Below are 19,405 nucleotides of genomic sequence, written 5' to 3' on the forward strand. Positions count from 1 at the left end.
TTTATTCTATCAGCATTTTGTAGTTCTCAGCATATAAGTACGTACATGTTTTTTTAGATTTATACCTAAGAATTTGTGCTTTTGAGCCATTTTAAATAGTATTATATTTTTAATTTCACCGTCCATGTGTTCCTTGCTGGTATTTAGAAATACAATTGTCTTTATATATATATATATATATATATATATATATATATATATATATATATATATGTTTTATACACTGTGATCCTGCTGAACTTATTAATTCTAAGAATTTTTTGTAGATTCCTTTGAATTTTTTACATAGACAATCATGCCATCTAAAAATAGGGACAGTTTTATTTCTTCCTTTCTGATCTGTATGCCTTTTATTTCCTTTATTTGCTTTATTGCACTGGCTAGAACTTCCAGCACTGTGTTGGATAAGAGTGGTCATCATTGCCTTGATCTTGGTGGCTGGAGTGGGGAGCATTCAGTCTTTCATATTAAATATAATGTTAGCTGTAGTTTGTTGTATTTGTTCTTTTTTAAGTTGAGGAAGTTCCTCACTATTCCTATTTTTCTGAGAGCTTTGATCAAGAATAGGGGTTGACTACTATTGATAGAAAAAAAAAAAAAGCAAGATTATGGATTCATTTTATGAAAGGGGATCATGTACGGAATTTTTCCATGATTTTTTTTTTATCACCTCTGTACTCTGAATTTCTATTACTGAATAACTTTATTAATTTTTTAAGGGTTTATAATTTTCCAGATTGATGTTCAGATGATCATTTTTCATGAACCATCAGAGTAGTGGTTACTTTTCAAATATTTAATTTAAGGAATTAATGTTTTAAAAGCCAGAAAATAAAGAACAGTAATATTACCAAATGATTGCTTAAAACTGAAAGCTAAGTTATCAGTAGTATATGACACTTATGTTTTCAAATGGGAAGATGTGTATCCATGACCTGAGGTAGAAATAATTTATACAACTGGGTTTTTTTTTCCCCTGGTCAACATGAAAATAAGTTGCAACTCATTACATTTTCAAAATACACTGGGCGCCTTACTTTAACACATGTATTGGAATGTATTTGGGATTTGTTCTATGATGAGTCATGGATTCTCATCCAAGAAATTGTAGTCACCAGAAGAGCCAAAGTGTCTTATAAAATATACTTGCATGCAATAAACTCCAAAGACCACGTTGTGCCAGTACACCAACAGAGTGTCCGTTTAGGGATGGCCAGTACTAGAACTTGAATCACAGGTAATAGCTAATAGTTTTTCAGTTCTCAAAAAAAGAGGAAATAAAATGTTATCTTGTCTATTTTGCCTGAATGGTTTGGACTTTTTCCAATTTCACAGCCAAGTAGTAACTGAAATAAATCATGTTTTTCAGGTCTAAGGCTCATTTAATTGTGTCTTTTTAAAACAGATTTTCTTTGTAACTTTTCCACCTAGTATTTTCCATATTTGGGGATGTAAGCAATTGACATATTTGTTGTATATCAGCTGACAATTCATCTTTCTGCCAAATGTTCATTTAGAAAAATGTGAAGCTCTTTTAATGAGAATTTAAACCATTTGGGTCATTTGTGTTTTTATACTGGAATACACCAATTTATGAATCTGAAACTATTTTTTTCATAATTAACTTCCTAATGTACCAGAACTTGTACCTTTTGTTCCCATAAAGTTGGTGATGGTATATGTCAGTTTTGATTTTGAAAAATATGTAACATGGCTTTCATTAATATTTTTGTAGTTTGTAGAAGGAAAAGTACACTTAGAAAGGGAATTAGATAATTCTACTTTTTCTTATGTGTCTCTGGTGATGTACTGTAAAATAAAAGCAAAATATGAAACATTAATAAAATATTTATAGTGGTTTTAATTTAAAAAAAAAAGAATAGGGGTTGAATTTTGTCAAATGCTTTTTCTGCACCAATTGATATGTTTATGTGATTTTTCTTCTTAATCTAAAGTTTATTCTTTAGTCTGGATTACATTGATTGAAACTGAATATTTAACCAGCTTTGCATCCTTGGGTAAATGCCACTTTGTTATGGTATATGATATTTTATATATTGCTGAGTTCTGTTAGTTAATATTTTATTCATGAAATATTATTCATGAGGGATATTGACCTGTAGTTTTCTTTTTGTTTGTGTACTGTCTTGTCTAATTTTAGTGTCAGGGTAATACTGTCTCAGAGAGAGAATTCAGAAGTGTTAGTGATATGTTAAGGCTTAAGTCTGCCATTTTATGTTTTGTTTTCTGTTTGTTTGCTATGTTTTTTGTTTCTATGTTTCTTTTTCCTACCTTCCTGTGAGTTAATTGAACAGTTTTCAGAATTCCATTTTTATTTAATGATAGTATTTTTTAGTATATTTCCTTTATAGCTTTTTTACTGGTTGTTCTAGGTTTTACATTTTATATACATAACTTACCAGTCTACTGGGGTCACTTTACCAGTTTGAGTGAAGTGTGGAAACCTTACTTCCTTTTACATCGCTTTATGCTCTCTCATTTATAATATAATTGTCTTAACTATTTCTTCTATATGTATTTAGAACTACATCAGATAGTTTTGTAATTTTTGCTTCAACTGTCAAACATAATTTTCAAAACTCAAGAGGAGAAGGAAAGTCTATTGTTTTTACCCCATCTTGCCTACTGTGTCTTTATTCCTTCCTGATGTTCCAAGATTCCTTCTTTGATTGTTTCTTTCTGTTTAGAGAACTTCTTTTAGCCATTCTCTTAGAGTAGGCCTGCTAGTGACAAATTCTCTTAGTTTTCTTTCATCTGATAATGTTTTTATTCTCCCTTCATTCCTGAAAGACATTGTTATTGGGAATGGAATTCTGTTGAGCCACTTCCTTCTGGCCTCTGTGGTTTCTGATGAGAAATACGCTGTCATTTGAATTGCTTTTTCTCCTCTAAGGAGATATTGCTTCTTTCTTGCTGCTTTTAAGATTTTTCTTTGTTTTTTAGTTTTCATAAATTTGACTATTATATGTCTCACTGTGAAATTCCTTTGGTTTACCTTGTATGGGTTCATTCAGTTTCTCAAAACTGTAAGTTTATTGTCTTTTGCCAAAATTGAGAATTTTTCAGCTTTTATTTCTTTTGAGTACTTTTTGAGCCCTGCCCTCTTTCCTCTCTCCTTCTGGAACTCCAATGGCATATATATGTTAGATCTTTTGTCATAGTTCCCCAGGTCCCTGAGATCTGTTCTTTTTTTTTCTTATTGTTTTTTTTTGTTCAGACTATATGATTTCTATTGTTCTCTCTTCATGTTCACTGATTCTTCCTCTTTCTCCTCCATTCATCTGTTGTGCCCATATACTGAGGTTTTTATTTTGTTATTGTATTTTTAAGTTCTAAAATTTCTACTTGGTTCTTCTTTAAATCTATTTTCTGAGTTTTATATTTTTTTCATTTACTTCAAGTATATTTGTAATTGTTGAAGTATTTTTATGGTGGCTGTTCAAAAATCTTTGTTAAATAATTCTAACACCGCTGTCAGCCCAGTGTTGATATCTGTTGATTTTCTTTTTTCATACAGTTTAAGTTCTTCTTGGTTTTTGCTATGATGAGAGATTTTCTGTTGAAACCTGAATGTTTTAAGTATTAACTTAGGAGACTCTGGATTTTATTCAAATCATTCTTGTTTTGTTGGCATCTTCTGACACCACTCTGCCAGGGGAAAGTAGAGTGCCACGTCATTACTGCCAGGTGGAGGCAGAAGTCCAGATTCCTCATTCAGGCTCTGTTGATGTTTGTGTGGGGCAGGGGAGGGGTAGGATCCTTGTTACTACTGGGTGGAGGAGGGAGTTCCAGCTCTCCACTAGGCCTCTACTGATACCTTTCTGGCTGGGAGAGGTAGCAGGGCCTTGTTAGTGCTTCACACACTGACACCATGACTGGGGTGGCTTCTTTACCACTGGTGTTGATGAAAGTCCTCACTCTCCACCTGGCCTCCTCTGACACCAGCCTAGCAGGGAAGAAGAGGGGTGTCTTGTTGCTGCTCGGTGGGGTTGGAAGTCCAGTCTCCCTATGTGGTCTTCATTGACACTGTTGGAAGGGAGGGTTCTTTATTGCCTGGCTGGGATGAAAATACCAGCTCCCCACTTAGACTTCTTTGAAATCACCCTGGTGGTGGTGGGGTTTGAGGCTGGTGAGGGTGAAAGTCTAGGATCTTACACAATCTTTGCTGATGTGGGTGGGGATGGGGCCACATATTTTTCTGTGGGGTGTGGTTACCCTAGAGCAGTTATTGTCTAAAAGCTTTCTGTCTTGCCTAGGCTACCCCTTTGCTGTTCTTTTGCTGGTGAGAGCAGGCTTTTGTTGGGCTCTTTCTGCTGCTCCCATTGATGTATCTGGGTTGCCAGCTTCTTCAGCTCCATATTTGAGATATCTGAGGCAAACAGAAAATCCTGGGACCTCTCTGCTGTGCCATTCTTCGGGTCCTGAGGTCCCTACCTGGTCTGCTTTCTCTCCACCTTTCAGAGTCTTTGTATGTTAAGTTATCCGGGGTTTTTGGTTCTCCATATCTGGAAGAATAGGGAAAAGTATGCCTATTCCTTCCTGGAAGCAGAAGTCCCTTTCTTTGCTATTTTTTTTTTTTTTTTCATTATTTAGGAAATTTTCAATTTTTGTTTTAGCCCTTACCCTTACATTTATTGCTTTAGAATATTCTTAATACTCCCTTAATATTTCCTGAATTCTTCCGTGTTCAGAACTGTAGAAGTCCAGTACCAGCCTATTTTTTTTTTCCTTAGATGTAATTTGATATTTTTGTCTGTGGGTCCTTTAAAGACCAAGAGATTTACTAGGATACATCTTGGCATTGATCATTTCAGAACCCTTTTTCCATCTAATAATTGGGTCCTTTCAATATGCAGATTTAAGATTTTGCTTATTTCTGAAAAGTTTTCTTGGATTATAGTTTTAATGTTCTATTATTTGATTTTTCTTCTTTAAAGTCTTCAATTATGGATATATTGGTCTTTTTCTTTCTGTCTTCTTTCAACCACTTGCTCTCTGATCCTATTTATTTCTCTTTCTAATTTTTGTTTCCTTAGTTGTCTTCCTGCCTTTCTTCAACTTCCCTTATTAACTTTCATTCAAATCTGTTCTCCTTTTGGCAATTTGTAATTTATTCTTCATTTGTTCAATTTCTTTGAATTTGGTCAGTTTTATTGTACTTTTTTCAGCTGAGGTGTTTATATCTGCATTTTCATGTTTTCACTTTACAGGAGCTTTATATGGAGCTTGTTAACTTTTCCCCCTATTCCTTGGTGTTTCATGAGCTGCTTTATGAGTTCAAGAATGCCCTTTCCTGACAGTTTTTGAAATACAGTTTTTAAATGGATAATGAGAGTGGTGGATGAGTAGGATTGGCCTGTTTTGTTTTTCTTTTGTGTCTACTGGACCTTTAATTTCCCCCTTATACTTCCCTCTCTCTCATCATTTTTATGTCTCTGAGGGACACAACCCATTCTCAAATTTATGTTCTTTTCTTAACAAAGTGACAGTTCTCTGAGAATCACTGTGGATTCTGCTTGTTTTTGATTCTCTTCCCAGTGGCCCATGCTGTGCTAACCTGTGTTCATATTTTAGCACTTAATGTTTTATTTTTCTTTCTGAGAGTAGTTTGTCTGTGCTTTATTTATGTCCTCTACTTCCCTTTCTTTCATGGGGTTTCTTAAGTCTCTGCTCACTATATTCTCTTCATCCACAGGACTATCTTAATTTTTTTTACTTCTAGATAATTTGAAGTTTGTCGTATTCTCTGTCTCCTGGTAAGACTGATGGTGTAGGTCGTTTACTATTATTTTGTGCTCCTTGATGAACTTAGAAGTGTTTGTGGGTTTTTTTTTTTTTGAGGATATTGGAGAGTTCAGATCCAGATGACTGCCTGATCCTTCTCACTCAGAAGCCCATAGAATGTAGTAATTTATTGACCAGAAGGTATCATGTAATTACTCTAAAACATTTTGTAATAGGATATTTTGGGGGAAAGTGGCAATTAGTAAAATAATAACTTACGTATTAATGTTCTTCTTATAGATATGATAAAAATTCTTAGACTTTGCTTATAGTTCTAAGCAACTATCTTCTTTAAATAAGTTGAATATAGGGAGACAGTCACAGGAATCATAGATTTCAACCCTAAAAAGGATACCAAATAATTATTGTATCATATAGAATATTAGAGCTGAAAGAAAAGTTAGAGAAAGTCTAATAGAACCCAGTATGTCATTCTACAGTTAAGGCTAAGAAAGATGAAATACTCTGAGGGCTGGCAGCAGGGCTGGAACTGGAAACAAGTTTTTCTAGCTCCCTCTCCCCGGTGCCTTTTTCATGAAATGGCCCCAACTCTGATTGGGTAAAGTATCATCATGCCCATCATCCCAATAGCAAAATAAATTGAATCACTTGCCCAAGATCATGCACGTAGTAAATGGCAAAAGTAGGTGTGAGGATGATCAGCAGCCTTCGTGATGCAGCATTCATTCATACACTGGGCATGCTGCATTATTGCCTGCCTGCCTTCCTCCCTTCCTGCCCTCTCTCCTTCCTCAAATATTTAATGAACACCTGAGATATTTCAGATCAAGTAATGGGTTTGTAGTGGCCTCAACAGTTTAAATCTACAGTTCCTTTTAATGGGATGGATGTGGCTTAGTTTTGATGGTGTACACGGGTGCAAGTTTACATTCTTCACCTTGGAAAACAAAGGTTTACTGCTAGGCTTTTCTTCTGCTCCTCTAACGCAGCACCAGGTCTTGCTCTAACTGAACCACCCAACTTCTGTCTGCTTGAACGTATCAGGGCAGTGTAATTACTGTTGAAGTCTCATGATGATTGGCAAGACACTTGTCCTCCAGTTTCTTCTTCTGGGTGCTCTTGAACTGTGTGCCTTATGTATGCCAGGGTTGCCTCGTGTTGAATTTTCCCTGTGAGTGAAGAACAGAATGTTCTTCTCTGCTGCGCCAATAGCACTTTCCCATATACACTCAGGGAAAGCTTTTTCTCCTCTCAACAGGGCTCAAAAGTCTTGACTGGAGTACTTCAGAAATAGGCCTGGCTTATACTTTTATAAAAACAAGCAGGGTCTGGGCAACTCCTAGCTTGGAATAGCACCAATGATCTGAGTTTCTCCTAGGCAAGCCCCAAAGGGAGAATGTATAACACTCTGATCCCCACTCAGGAAGGGGAGGGGTCGCCACCCACTCACTCTGGTGAAAGTAAGGGTGGTGTCATCTGAAAAGAGAGGCTAGTGTCTAGGGGAGAAAAGACTGATGGCATGTGGGAGGTGTGATGTAGGGAGTGGGAGTTCAGCCTGCCTTGATGTGTTCCATCCTGCAGGCCTCTAGGAAGAGGTTTGATTTTTAATTGTTTTTTCCCCCCCTTTATGGAATATGCTGATAGTCCATACATACATTTGGAAAATAGCTAAAGTAATAATTAGAAATGGTAATGGAAAAATCTTTGACCTGGAATTTGCATAGAACTCTGTCCTGAACATGCTATATTTTTTAGCATCCTTTTGAAGTTTCTCTAGATGAACCCCTGTACCTCATCTCCCTGGCTCCAAGAGACCCCTGCTGGGCTGAGCTGCTGTTTGCATGGAAGTGGGAAGAGTGGGATTCCTCCTGATCAGGGTGACCTAGTGTGAAGGGGAGAGTTTGCCTTTTCCAGGGAAGTCTCATTGTGGATGAAACTTGCTCAACCAGCAGGTTACAAAGAAGAACCATGGGGCCTAGGAATTTTTCCTCCTATCCACACAGACACACAACCCCATCTTTAGTCTGGGGTAAGGAAGAAAACATAAAATGAACTTATACTTTGGCTCCTGGGGCTGTAAAGCCATTCCTGTCACTTCTCTGCAATCAACTCCAACATTTCATTCTTTTCTCTTTTCTGTTCTATGTGGTTTTGAGCCCAGGCTTTAAGACCAGATAGACTGTGGGATCGCCATGGCCTCTTACTAAAACTCTCAGTGATGCAGTTTCCTCCTCTATAAAATGGAGTTTGATACTCTGTCCAGGTGGTTTTGAGGATTAAATGATATGATGTATATACAGTGCTAAGCACATCTCCAGGCAAATAGGAAGCTCTCAATAAATGGCATTTATTATTATCACAACAGGAAATCTCTATATAGTACCTTGAATTGTGCTTGGCATTAGGCAACCAAAAACTGGTAGAAATCATTATATTACTAGTTTCAGTGGCTTGTGAAGACCTTAAAACTGAGCATTCCTCTTAGAGAGAGCTGTCGAGCATTTCACATTTTCTTTCAACCTGACACTATTCTGGGAGCTGGTGAACAGCATGATTCCAGCAAGGCCCAGAATTGCTCAGAGCTTACTTGTGATAATCCTCTTTTCCCCTTTGTATGTATTTGAAGTTTTACTCTAGGAAGCAAGAAGCACATCCTGGTAAGAGTAGATCCATGGAGGGGGGCAAGACTTTTTAGAAGTTATGTAGTGACTGAATATGGTAAGAATTTATTACATATTTTACCATGTATCCAGCACAGCCCTCAGATAGTTATAGTCTAGTGTGAAGAGTTCAAGTCCAACACATCGGTCCCTTAAACCTTAGTTTTTTTTTATTGTTAATTAAGAAAAAAAATGTGGAAATAAATTAGAAATAAAATATGGACCTTTCCTGGAATTCTGTTTTGACAATATCCATCTGGGTAGTGATGAAGAACTTGGGATTGAATCTTGGCTCTGCCACCTGCTAACTCTGTGACCTTGGGAAAATCACTTTACTTCTTTGTGCCTCAGTTTCCCCGTGCATAGAATGGAGATACTAATGTCTCCATTAAAAGCTTACTATAAGAACTAAATGGGATAGTCTACAAGAAGTACTTTGTACAGTGCCTGGTCCTTGGTAGGTGGTCAGTTGATGTTTGCTATTATTATTTTTATCTACTTTCAGCAGCCAGAAGGATTTTATTTTGAGGCACAAGACTGATTAAGGGATTTTAAGTCAGGGACATCCAGAGTGGTACCCTAGTGAGTCTTATTTTGGTGTCTTCGGATATCTTAGGGGTACTTGTACAGTAAAGTCTGTGGTGTTTTTTTGAAACATATTCTCCTCACCCTGTTTCAGTATTCAGGATTTCACACAGAAAGATCGGAATCTGATCATGACAGCCAGTGGGGGGGCAGTCCCCTGACGGACACAGCGTCTCCGCAGCTCCTGGACCCCGCGGACAGGCCCAGCTCGCAGCACGAGGCGTCCTGCGCCTACAGGCAGTTCTCGGACCGCAGCTCGCTCTGCTATGGCTTCGCGCTGGACCATTCCAGGCTGGTGGAGGAGAGGCATTTCCACACCCAGGCCTGTGAGGGAGGCCGGTGTGAGGCGGGCAGGTACTTCCTGGGAGCGCCGCAGGCTGGGAGGGAGCCCTGGTGGGGCGCTCGTGCAGCCTTGCCCCTCACCAAGGCCTCCCCGGAGAGCAGAGACGCCTACGAGAACAGCATGCCTCACATCGCGTCCGTGCACAGGATCCACGGTAAGAGCAGTTCCACCGACTCCTGAACTTGCATCGTTAGGCCCCGGGGCAGTTGACTTTCTGTGTATGACACCGGCATGACTGACCCAAACGGTTTTCTCCTTTGAATTTACGAACCAGAAACTCACACCAATGGGATTTTTTTTTTTTAATTTAAATCAACTCTTTTTAAGTGTATTACTTTTGCCAATGTTTGTCAAATACATCTATTTTTGAGAGGCAAGTGAAAATGATACCCATTTTAAACATCGAGAAAGTATAGAAATTAAGTTAACATGAATTATTCAGAGTTTATTGAATTTAGAGTATGTGTGCATTTAAATTTCTCTTGTATACTTTCTTCTTGTATTCTGTTTCAAATGTGGACTTGAGTCGTGTTTTGATTCACTCAGTTATAGCAGTGATTCTCAGTGAGGGCACGATCGGCATTTGGGGGAGGAACAGGCTTATCACTCACATTACAGGGTATTTAACCTCTCTGGCCATCTGGGCATGAAGTGCCAGCAGGACCCCACCCACCATCGTTATGACAATCAACAGTGCCTCAATGTGAGGGTGGAGTGCTGTGAAGAACCCACTGAGATTTTCACCTTGGGATGATTATATGACCTTACAAACACATGGAAATGGGACCTGCAGTTAAAGCTTTAGTAATGTTTTTCTTTGTTCATTTCAAAGTAAAGTGGTTAAGGAGAGTGCATTATGTTCATTCCAAGGTTGGGTCCATGCAGATCTTTGAAATCCCCCCTATGTAATTAAAATAAGTGACATTAGGATTGTGTGAAAGATCCCGATATTATTCTTCTTGCTGTATCTTTACGATGAGAAATGTGTTAGACATTGTTGTCTAACCCACAATGTCTCCTGTCATGACTTTGAACACCCCCCGGACACGGACCACCTTTTATAAATGATTTGAGAGTTGTTTCCATGCTTAATTTCTATTTTTCTGATTTCACCTTTCCTTTTTCTAGTTAGATAGACTGGTAATGGAAATCCAGGGCGAAGGGCAATTGCTTGCCAAAGAATGGAGTGAAATGAAAATTGTGGCTAAACCTACATAATCTGGAAGGAAATATTAGAAATAAAATAAGAAAAGGGAAAAGGAAGGCAATGAATAGTATGATTCAGGGCTTCTCTGCTGCATTAAGCAGTTTACAGTTTTCATGTGCCTCTTCCTGTTTCTCTTCTCTGTTGTTATATTGACTTCGAACTGTTTTGAGGATAATCTAGTTTATGGGGATCTACTGTTCCTCAATATTAGATACATCTCCTTGTTCAGAATGGGTTGTTATGAAAAACTTAAATGTATATTATTCTTCACCTTATTTCAGAAAAAATCTAAAACACCAAGTTACTATATAGCTGTGAAACTGAATTTTTTACCCCTAGATTTGAGTAGATAATATTTATTGGGACAGTATTTATGTATGTGTGTGTTTTTGTATGTTTTTAAACTCTTAGATACTCTAAAAACTAACATTAGAGCTTTATTGTAACTCTACTTTTAAGGTGCATTTAGCAGTATTAACATTTTAGGTGATTTCTTTGGAAATGAGAGAATAGTCCACCCTCTATCATCATTGTCTTCCTCAAACCCAATTGAAAGCATTTTCCAAGCATCAATTGAAAAGACACTGCTCTAGAAAACAAATTCAATGCGTTTTCCTTTTGTTCTTTACAGTGCAAATGTAAATTACTTAAATCATTTACAGTGATGTATTTACATGGAGAAGTATAAATACATCTTGCCATTTCGCTAAATGGCATTCACAAACTCCTGAACAAGGTTTACTTTCTGCAGAATTGTTATTAACTTCATCTGCACTTAAAAGCCACTGAGAGATATGAGTTCCAGTATAATAAGTTGACACTGTCTGTCATGGGAATCTGTGTCTGTTTCAAATATTGGTGCATATATTAAAAATGTAAGATAAAAGGTTTCTCTTAATAGGAAAAAAATGCACTTAAGTTTTTTTTTTTTTTTTTTTTTTGAGAATTTTGGGACACTTACGTTTTACTTTTTCTAATTTCTAGGGCGAGGTCATTGGGATGAAGATAGTGTGGTCAGTTCTCCAGACCCAGGGTCTGCCAGTGAATCTGGTGACCGATACCGCACTGAGCAGTATCAAAGTAGCCCACACGAACCCAGCAAAATAGAAACTCTGATAAGAGCCACCCAGCAAATGATTAAAGAAGAAGAGAACAGATTGCAGCTAAGAAAAGCTCCCCCAGACCAACTGGCTTCCATTAATGGAGCCGGGAAAAAGCACTCCCTCTGTTTTGCAAACTACCAACAGCCCCCACCTACCGGCGAGGTCGGCCACAGCTCCACTCTTGCCAACACTTCGCCATGTGACCACATCCAGCAGAGAGAGGGAAAAATGCTGAGCCCCCATGAAAATGACTATGACAACAGCCCCACTGCACTGTCTCGGATAAGTAGTCCCAATTCGGATCGCATTTCAAAATCCAGTTTGATCCTAGCTAAAGACTATCTGCATTCGGATATGTCCCCTCATCAGACAGCAGGAGAACATCCTGCCATCTCTCCAAACTGCTTTGGCTCTCACCGGCAGTATTTTGATAAGCATGCTTACACATTAACTGGATATGCCCTGGAGCACTTATATGACAGTGAAACCATTCGAAACTATTCCTTGGGCTGTAATGGCTCACACTTTGATGTAACTTCCCATCTGAGGATGCAGCCAGACCCAGCACAAGGACACAAGGGAACATCTGTTATAATAACCAATGGGAGCTGATGTTTTTCTATGTTTTGTTCTTTCAGGATCTCTGAAGCATATTTATGTTTTAACCCCATTGCCAGCATTTACTATGCCACACTTTATTAGAGATGATAACCTGAGTTACTGGGTTTTTGACATGCGTTCCTGTAAAAACAAAGAAAACGTAGCACTAGCATTCAGGGTTATACACAGATAATGGAGCTAATGTGAATATACAAATTTCTCCTCTAATTTTATGGGAACCAGAATGGATAAGTTTTGAATTAAAACATACTTGCGTGGATCAAGTGAACAGTAATTACTCTACCTGTAAGGACTGATAGATGACAACATTGTATCGTGATGATTCCTTGAACCTCAAACACTCAGACCGCTATTCACAAACTGCTGCGTAAACTTTACATGCAGAAATGTAGGCTATCTGCCGTAAAATACACCAAAAGTGTGTAACTCTTTTTAACCCCAGACCATTAATCTTCCAAATGATGTGGAATTTCCATTCTCAAAATAACTGAGAGTGAGAGAGAGAGAGAGAGAGAGAGAGAGATCTTGTAAACTGTTTTCTTCTTTGTGTTTTCAACCAGCAAGCTTATTTGGTTTAGGCATAAATTAGGGAAATAGTTCTGGATACAGTACAAGAGTGAATTTTCACCTGGGATCCGTTATAAGCAACCAGGAAGTGGTGATTTTTCACCTTATTTTTGAGTTAGACAAGAGCAGGATTACATTAACATAGCAGTAAGGATTTAGCTAAGTAAAAGCTGAGATGTTGAGACATCAAAAACTTGGTGTGCTCAATTGGAAGTAGTTTACTGAAGGTGGAAAGACTAAAAGCAGAGAAAATTGAAAATATATCAGAAAACAAATAATTTAAGGCTCAGAATATGTGTGCCACATAGTAATCAACATATTTGGGGCTTGTAAAACCAAACAAACAGAACGATTCAAACCAGTTCATGAAGAAAAAAGGCTGATAAGTAAGTGTGAAAAATAACTAAGGAAAGCCAGTAAAGTGCTGCAGGGCAGCAGTGTGTTTGAAAGCATTTTAAAGCATTGATGTGCAAATATGATGTGTGGAAAGCCTCTGGAGAGTCTAAGATAAAAGCTTAGGCTGATAGCCCAGTGGTTAGAGGACAAAAGTAGTATTCTGAATCAAGGTACAGGTAAAGTGTTCATTTTCATTATTGTTTGTAAACAGCATAACCACCACCTTGGCCTAAGGCCATGGAGTACAGCAGACTAGATGTCAAGATGTCTGGGTTTCAGTTCTAACCCTGCCTAAACCCTTTTTGTGACCATAGATGCATCACTCACCACATCTCAGCCCTGGTTTCTTGATCTATTAGGCAGCTCCAGAGTTCCATGTTTCATCAGTACAGATTGGTACAGACTGCACTTGTTGAAGAGTTGACTCTCTGCTGTGGGTTGTGAAGACTGACCATTCTGGTCTCTCTGCACTCCCAAAGAGTCTAGGTGTCTTGTAACTCAAGTAGGTGCACGGGCTCTTTCAGGCACCATCGATTTTGCAGATTCAGTCAAAATGTAGATGGTAGAAACTGATGAGGGAGAGGAAAATTAGGTAAGATTTATGTAACACATTATTCTTTAGTAATCAAAGCAAGGTGACGTAAGTGATTAGAGAAGTTTCATAGGCAATATTTCCTAGGAGTCCCATGCTTGGAATTCTTGCCACAGTCAAGGAGGGGAGGTACTGGAAGAAACAACTTATAATTTTGAAAACAGAACCTGACATTGAACACTCAGGGATTAGTTCTATTTCATCATTTAAAAGTTATTTGTTCGTAGGTAGGTGACAATCTGAATGACGATTATCTGAGAGATAAAGATTGGGCTGTTTGTGCACGGAAGAGGAGGCTACATAAAAAAAATTTCTTGGGTATGACAGAGCAACATTTGTGCTGTAAATGGAAAAAGTGCTACTATGCGAGAAAGTTAGCGATTATCATATATACTTTCAAAAAAGTTCAGAGTACAATGAACACTAAATTCTGAACTATACAAGCAAAAGTATTAAGTAAATTTGAGAAAACTATTTGTGAGAACCCCCTGAAATACTCAAAATGGATTCACAACAGGAAGTAAGGCTTCAGGAATGCTGATGATTTCTCAGAATTCTGTAGACTGATAAATGATTCAAAGACACAAATGTCTGAAGAATATGGTGTATTTTGGAAAGGAAATCTGTACAGATGGGTTTTACTGATGGATATACATTTTACCAAATATGTCAGGGACAGATGCTGGAAGAGAACGGGAAACTTAAGAACCAAGGAAAATGAACTGATACTAAAGAAAAGACTGTCACTAAAGGAATTTCAGGGGATTTTTTTTATATGGAAGATAGTCAGTTGATGGAAGAAATAAATTATGGACTCTAAAATTGGGGGGTAATCAAAAGGAATACTTTTTAAGATGGTATGACCAGTATTTTTAAGAGAAGACAATTAACCAAGTTACATCTTGATTAAAACTTTTAGTAGATTGACCCAATTTTAATTACATAATCATTTATTTAATTCACTTAATGTCAATAATTTTACAGTAGCAGCTTTATTACATTACATATAATGCCTTATAGGCCCACAGTATTATAAAATTACATTTTCTGCAATATGGCATGATATTGCAAAATGACCCAAAATAAGTTAATATATTTTATGAAAAGATACTTTCTTAGTATACATATAGATATATTAAAATGTATTTATAATCTATGTTGTTTTGTTCTGTGGAGGAACGTATTTCTTCATAACAAGGATATCATCTGTGTCTTTCTTATATATGGATATAAAATAATATGTTCCCATCACCTAATCAGTTAAAATTAAACTCAAATTGACTTTAGTTTTAATGCTTGATTTCCATTACTTTGCTGAATGCTGAGAACCATCACATTTGATTGAAACACAGAGAGAAATATGATTTTCATATTACCCTGGAGAGTCATAAAATGTGCTCTCTCCAATTACTGGTACAACATGTATCGATTCATTAGGTGATACAGAGAGCTCACACTTTCTAGTCATAGTAAGAATATCTTTTTGGCCCATTTTACTTGCCCTGCCAAATTTAAAAATTTCTATAACCAAAGAAATAAATGCATGTTTCCCCAATCTTCTTTGAGAAAATTTTGTTAAAATTGTTATTGAGACTATAGTCAGATTTGATGGGTTATTTTTGGATACGTAACATTAATGCCACAATCATTTCAAGTCAGACATTTAGGTGTGGTTCAAAAGACCTAAAAGACATTTAGGTCTTTTGACCTACTCTGTAGAATATAATGTGCTAGATTTTCTAAACTGTAATTGCCTGATGCAGGTTAATATGATGCAGTGCTAATGTGACATTCAAAATGACACAGGATGTAATAAATGATTTGCCTTCAGTGTTTATCCAGAAAAACTGCTTATTCTTCCTTGTTTATATTTTACAGGACTAGAATATTTCCATTGGGTCCTATTCTTAATTTTCTCTACACCCTGATGCCACATGCTGCCTCTGGGCAGGGAATCCCACATAAAATAAGCATTAATGGGATCTAGAAAATGATAATATGCTCCATTTTTCTTTTCTTTTTAATGGGGTATGAGGATCAATTCTAATAAAAGATCATTTGGAAAATATGCATAGGTATGTTAAAATAAAATAAAAGCCACCCCCCCTCCATTCTAGACCAAATAAGTTTGATACAAGACAGTACATCTCTAAAGAGACATTCTGAATACAGATTCGGTATTTTATAGCACTCTCTGTTTTGAGAGCAAGACGTTGCTAAGGTATTTGGTGCAATCCCATTAGTAGTAGTGGTCCTTGGAAGTGACAGAATGAATGCTGATATTTGAAAAACTGAGTATTTGGCTGTTTTGGGGTCACTCACCTTGCCTGGTGGAATAGCCTACACTTTGACAGCACTCTCTTTGATTTAAAAATTTGAATGTCCAGATTTGGCTCCCCAGTTCACTCAAATCACAGGATATTGACATACATCCTACTCTCTGAGTGACTTAATAAAAAATGTAAACCATATTGTCCCCCAAATAAGCAATTTAATTTTCATGTAAATGTCAGTTTTGTGAATAGGGGTTTGACTCTAAAATAGCAAAAGCTATTGGCTAGTTCTTACTGGGAACCTGTTGAGTTTAAAACATTCATTATCATTTTAAACTTGAAATGAGTGACAAAACAGCTATGGATATATACAAAGGGTATCTTATATAAAAAGCATTCTTGGGGGAAATTTCCTAGTGGTGCTCATTTCTTGTGCACAAGGGTTGTACGGGTAGTGCTTAACACAAAAGCTGAGACTGTGCTAATTTCCAAACCAGGCTTTGTTCAGAGTTCCTTCTCTAGAACTATATGAGGAAATGCCATAAATATGTATATCATCGTAAAACAAGTAACATATTTCTATTCTGCTGTGCTCCTTCAAAACTGATAGTTCCCACATACGCAAAATCCTAATTGATAATTTTAAAGCAAACATTTATAGTTCATTTACTGCAATTTTGCTGCATGGGACTTTGCTTTCATAAACCTCTTTAGTGGGGAGTTTGTCCTAATTTGCTGATCTGGGACATATTTAATTATAGTTGAATTTACACCCAACAACCCTGGTGTGTTTACATTTCAAAAGAAATGAAGTCTGCTTGGAAAAATTTGTAGAAGTACTGTAACTGTTTTTTCTGTCTTTTTTTCCCCCGAAGGGAAATATTTCCAAAAAAATGAAATATGAACAGGCACTTCAAAAAAGATAAAATATTTTGTGTTTTTTGTTTGACTGACATGCTATAAAAAAGGATTATATTTGTGAAAGAAGATACTGATCGCCAATATTTCAAATACCATCTTGCAATGTATAGTTTCTAGTGATATCGTAGTATAAATCTGTAATTTGAACTTTTACTTTGGAATGTAAAGTAGAAAATATTAGCTATGTCAATGATATCTTGCAAAGTGTTCCCATTTATAATTATTTATATTGTAAATAGCTTTCTGAAGTAAATTCGAAGTTAATGTGCATAAAATGTATTTATTATGTGAAGAATTTTTTGGTTTAAAATATAGTTACCAATATGCAGTTTGAGTCTGAAGTTTTCCTTGAAAGAAAAATCTGTTTTAGACAAAATAGACTAGTCCACTAGAAGACTAGTACGGTAAATGAACAAGGACCATTTTAGCTTGGGATTCTGTTGGAATGGGTAACACACCCACAGTCACACAAACTTTGAGACTTAGGAATAGACGCTTACATATATACAGAGTAACCAGTAAGGAAAGGGTCTGATTTTCATTAGACACTTGACAATAATTTCACAATGTTCATTATGATGACATCTTAAGCAGGACTTCTTTGATCACTTCACTAAAATAAGGTGAGAAATTTGAAAGTACAGATTGCATTTTTAATATCCAAGACAAAACCTACAGTATCAGGATTATTTAGTTCACTGTCATTCAAAGAAAAAAAACATATCTTGAATAATTTTTAGCTCGGAATCTAAAGTATTTTCAAAATTCAGAATTAGGAATTAAGATCAAATAAAAATAGATTTCCAGGTCTCATTTTCATAGTGTCCAACATATTTCCTTTTCCTCAGGGGATTCTGATTTACCCTGATGTGTTCTAGAAATTGTCAACCATTGACCATTTCAATAAACCACCACAATATCTTTTTAATTCAGTGAAAATGTTTGTAATTCATAAGGCTTTTCTACAGACCTGCATCAAATATCATTAACGTTACAGCATTTATCAGGTATTTTCCAACATAATTCTTTAAAATGCTTGTTTTAGTGCTTTTGTTTCTGAAAATAAACGTTTCAGTTACCTACCTTATTCTTAAAAAACAACTGTACTTCCAATTAAGGTTCACAACATTTATTGAATACTTACAAAGTGCCACATATGGGATGGGCACCAAGAATCTCTCTTGTCTCAGATGTCTTTGGAAAAACACGTACAGTGGAGTGGGTCTTTGATTTTCCTTATGTGCTTTGAAAGTATACATTCCTTAGATAATCATATAAATGACTAACATTTATTGAACCATCATGTGCTAGACACTGAACCAAGGTCAGTCCATCATGAGTGTGATCCCAATATACCCCATTTCATAAATGAGGACACCGAGGACTCAGAAAGGTTAAGAAATTTAACAAAGATCACACAGCTGGTAAGTAGTGGGAGAAAAAATTTGAACCAAGCAATTTTACTCTAAAATCTTACCTTACTTCAGTCTGCTTTCCTTTTATAATGATAATTAAGAAAAGTCAGGAGGGTTGGGGAGTGGTGGGAGGGAAACAATACTCAGTCTAGTCCAATGGCGGTGCCAGGAGCTCCATGTATGGTTGCAGAGCTGGGGTTGCTATTTCTCCATTATTGCACTGATACATGGTGACCAGTACGATGAAAGATGGGTCCCCTTATAAGACATGTTTGCCTTTCTGCCGAATGAGATTTCTGACGTTTCTGATACCAAGAAAAGTCTAAGGCACCAGAAATTTATAGGCAAAGTATCCTAACAGGCTCCCCATGATATTTGACTTTTCTTTTTTTTTTTTTTTTTTTTTTTTTTGAGGCTTTCTCTATTAACAAAATACAAGTGGTTTAAATATTAATTAAAAACTGTATACATTTTCATCACACATTCCCAGGATATGGGCCAAAGATTACTGTCATGATCTCATAAATACTGCTTGGCTTCATGGAAGACTTTTCATTCTCCTTGGGTAAAAACCAATCAAAGCCCACTCAACGAAGAATCAGCATATGTCAGAAATGACTGTATTCTTCAAGGCCCTGTTTGGAAGGTACAAGGCAGGTAAATCTTAAGGGGCTGTTGTGCAACGCCATATTATGTACTATTTGAAGGGAAACTGGCCCTAGGTTACCTGACAGGAAGCATGTCCCTCAGAACACAGATGATTCCTGTAAGACATCTTTAAGCGAGTAGCATTCGCCTGTTGGGATTCTCTGTCTCTGGCTGCCTGAGTGAGTGTGCCAACCCAGGGTGCCAGCAACCAGTCACCCAGGTCCATCCAGCCATCCATGGCCACTGGCCTCTGACAGTGTCAGGAGGGTTGACCCCCTGTAGTACTTCTTGGCCTTTTCATAATTCTG

The 19,405-nt window shown here is 37.0% G+C and overlaps 1 protein-coding gene across 1 annotated transcript in view; it reads left to right on the forward strand.

The window, feature by feature from the left end:
- The window catches only part of SIM1 (SIM bHLH transcription factor 1), a 73,510-nt gene extending 58,599 nt beyond the window's left edge, over positions 1-14,911 (forward strand). Inside the window, exons 11-12 of the mRNA XM_037844475.1 lie at positions 9,106-9,508; positions 11,546-14,911. Coding sequence (XP_037700403.1) covers positions 9,106-9,508; positions 11,546-12,276 — 1,134 coding nt within the window. The 3' untranslated portion in view covers positions 12,277-14,911. The remainder of the gene's footprint in view (positions 1-9,105; positions 9,509-11,545) is intronic.
- The last annotated feature ends 4,494 nt before the right edge of the window (positions 14,912-19,405 follow it).

Source organism: Choloepus didactylus, chromosome 7 (assembly GCF_015220235.1).
Source record: "Choloepus didactylus isolate mChoDid1 chromosome 7, mChoDid1.pri, whole genome shotgun sequence".
Lineage (NCBI taxonomy): Eukaryota > Metazoa > Chordata > Mammalia > Pilosa > Megalonychidae > Choloepus > Choloepus didactylus.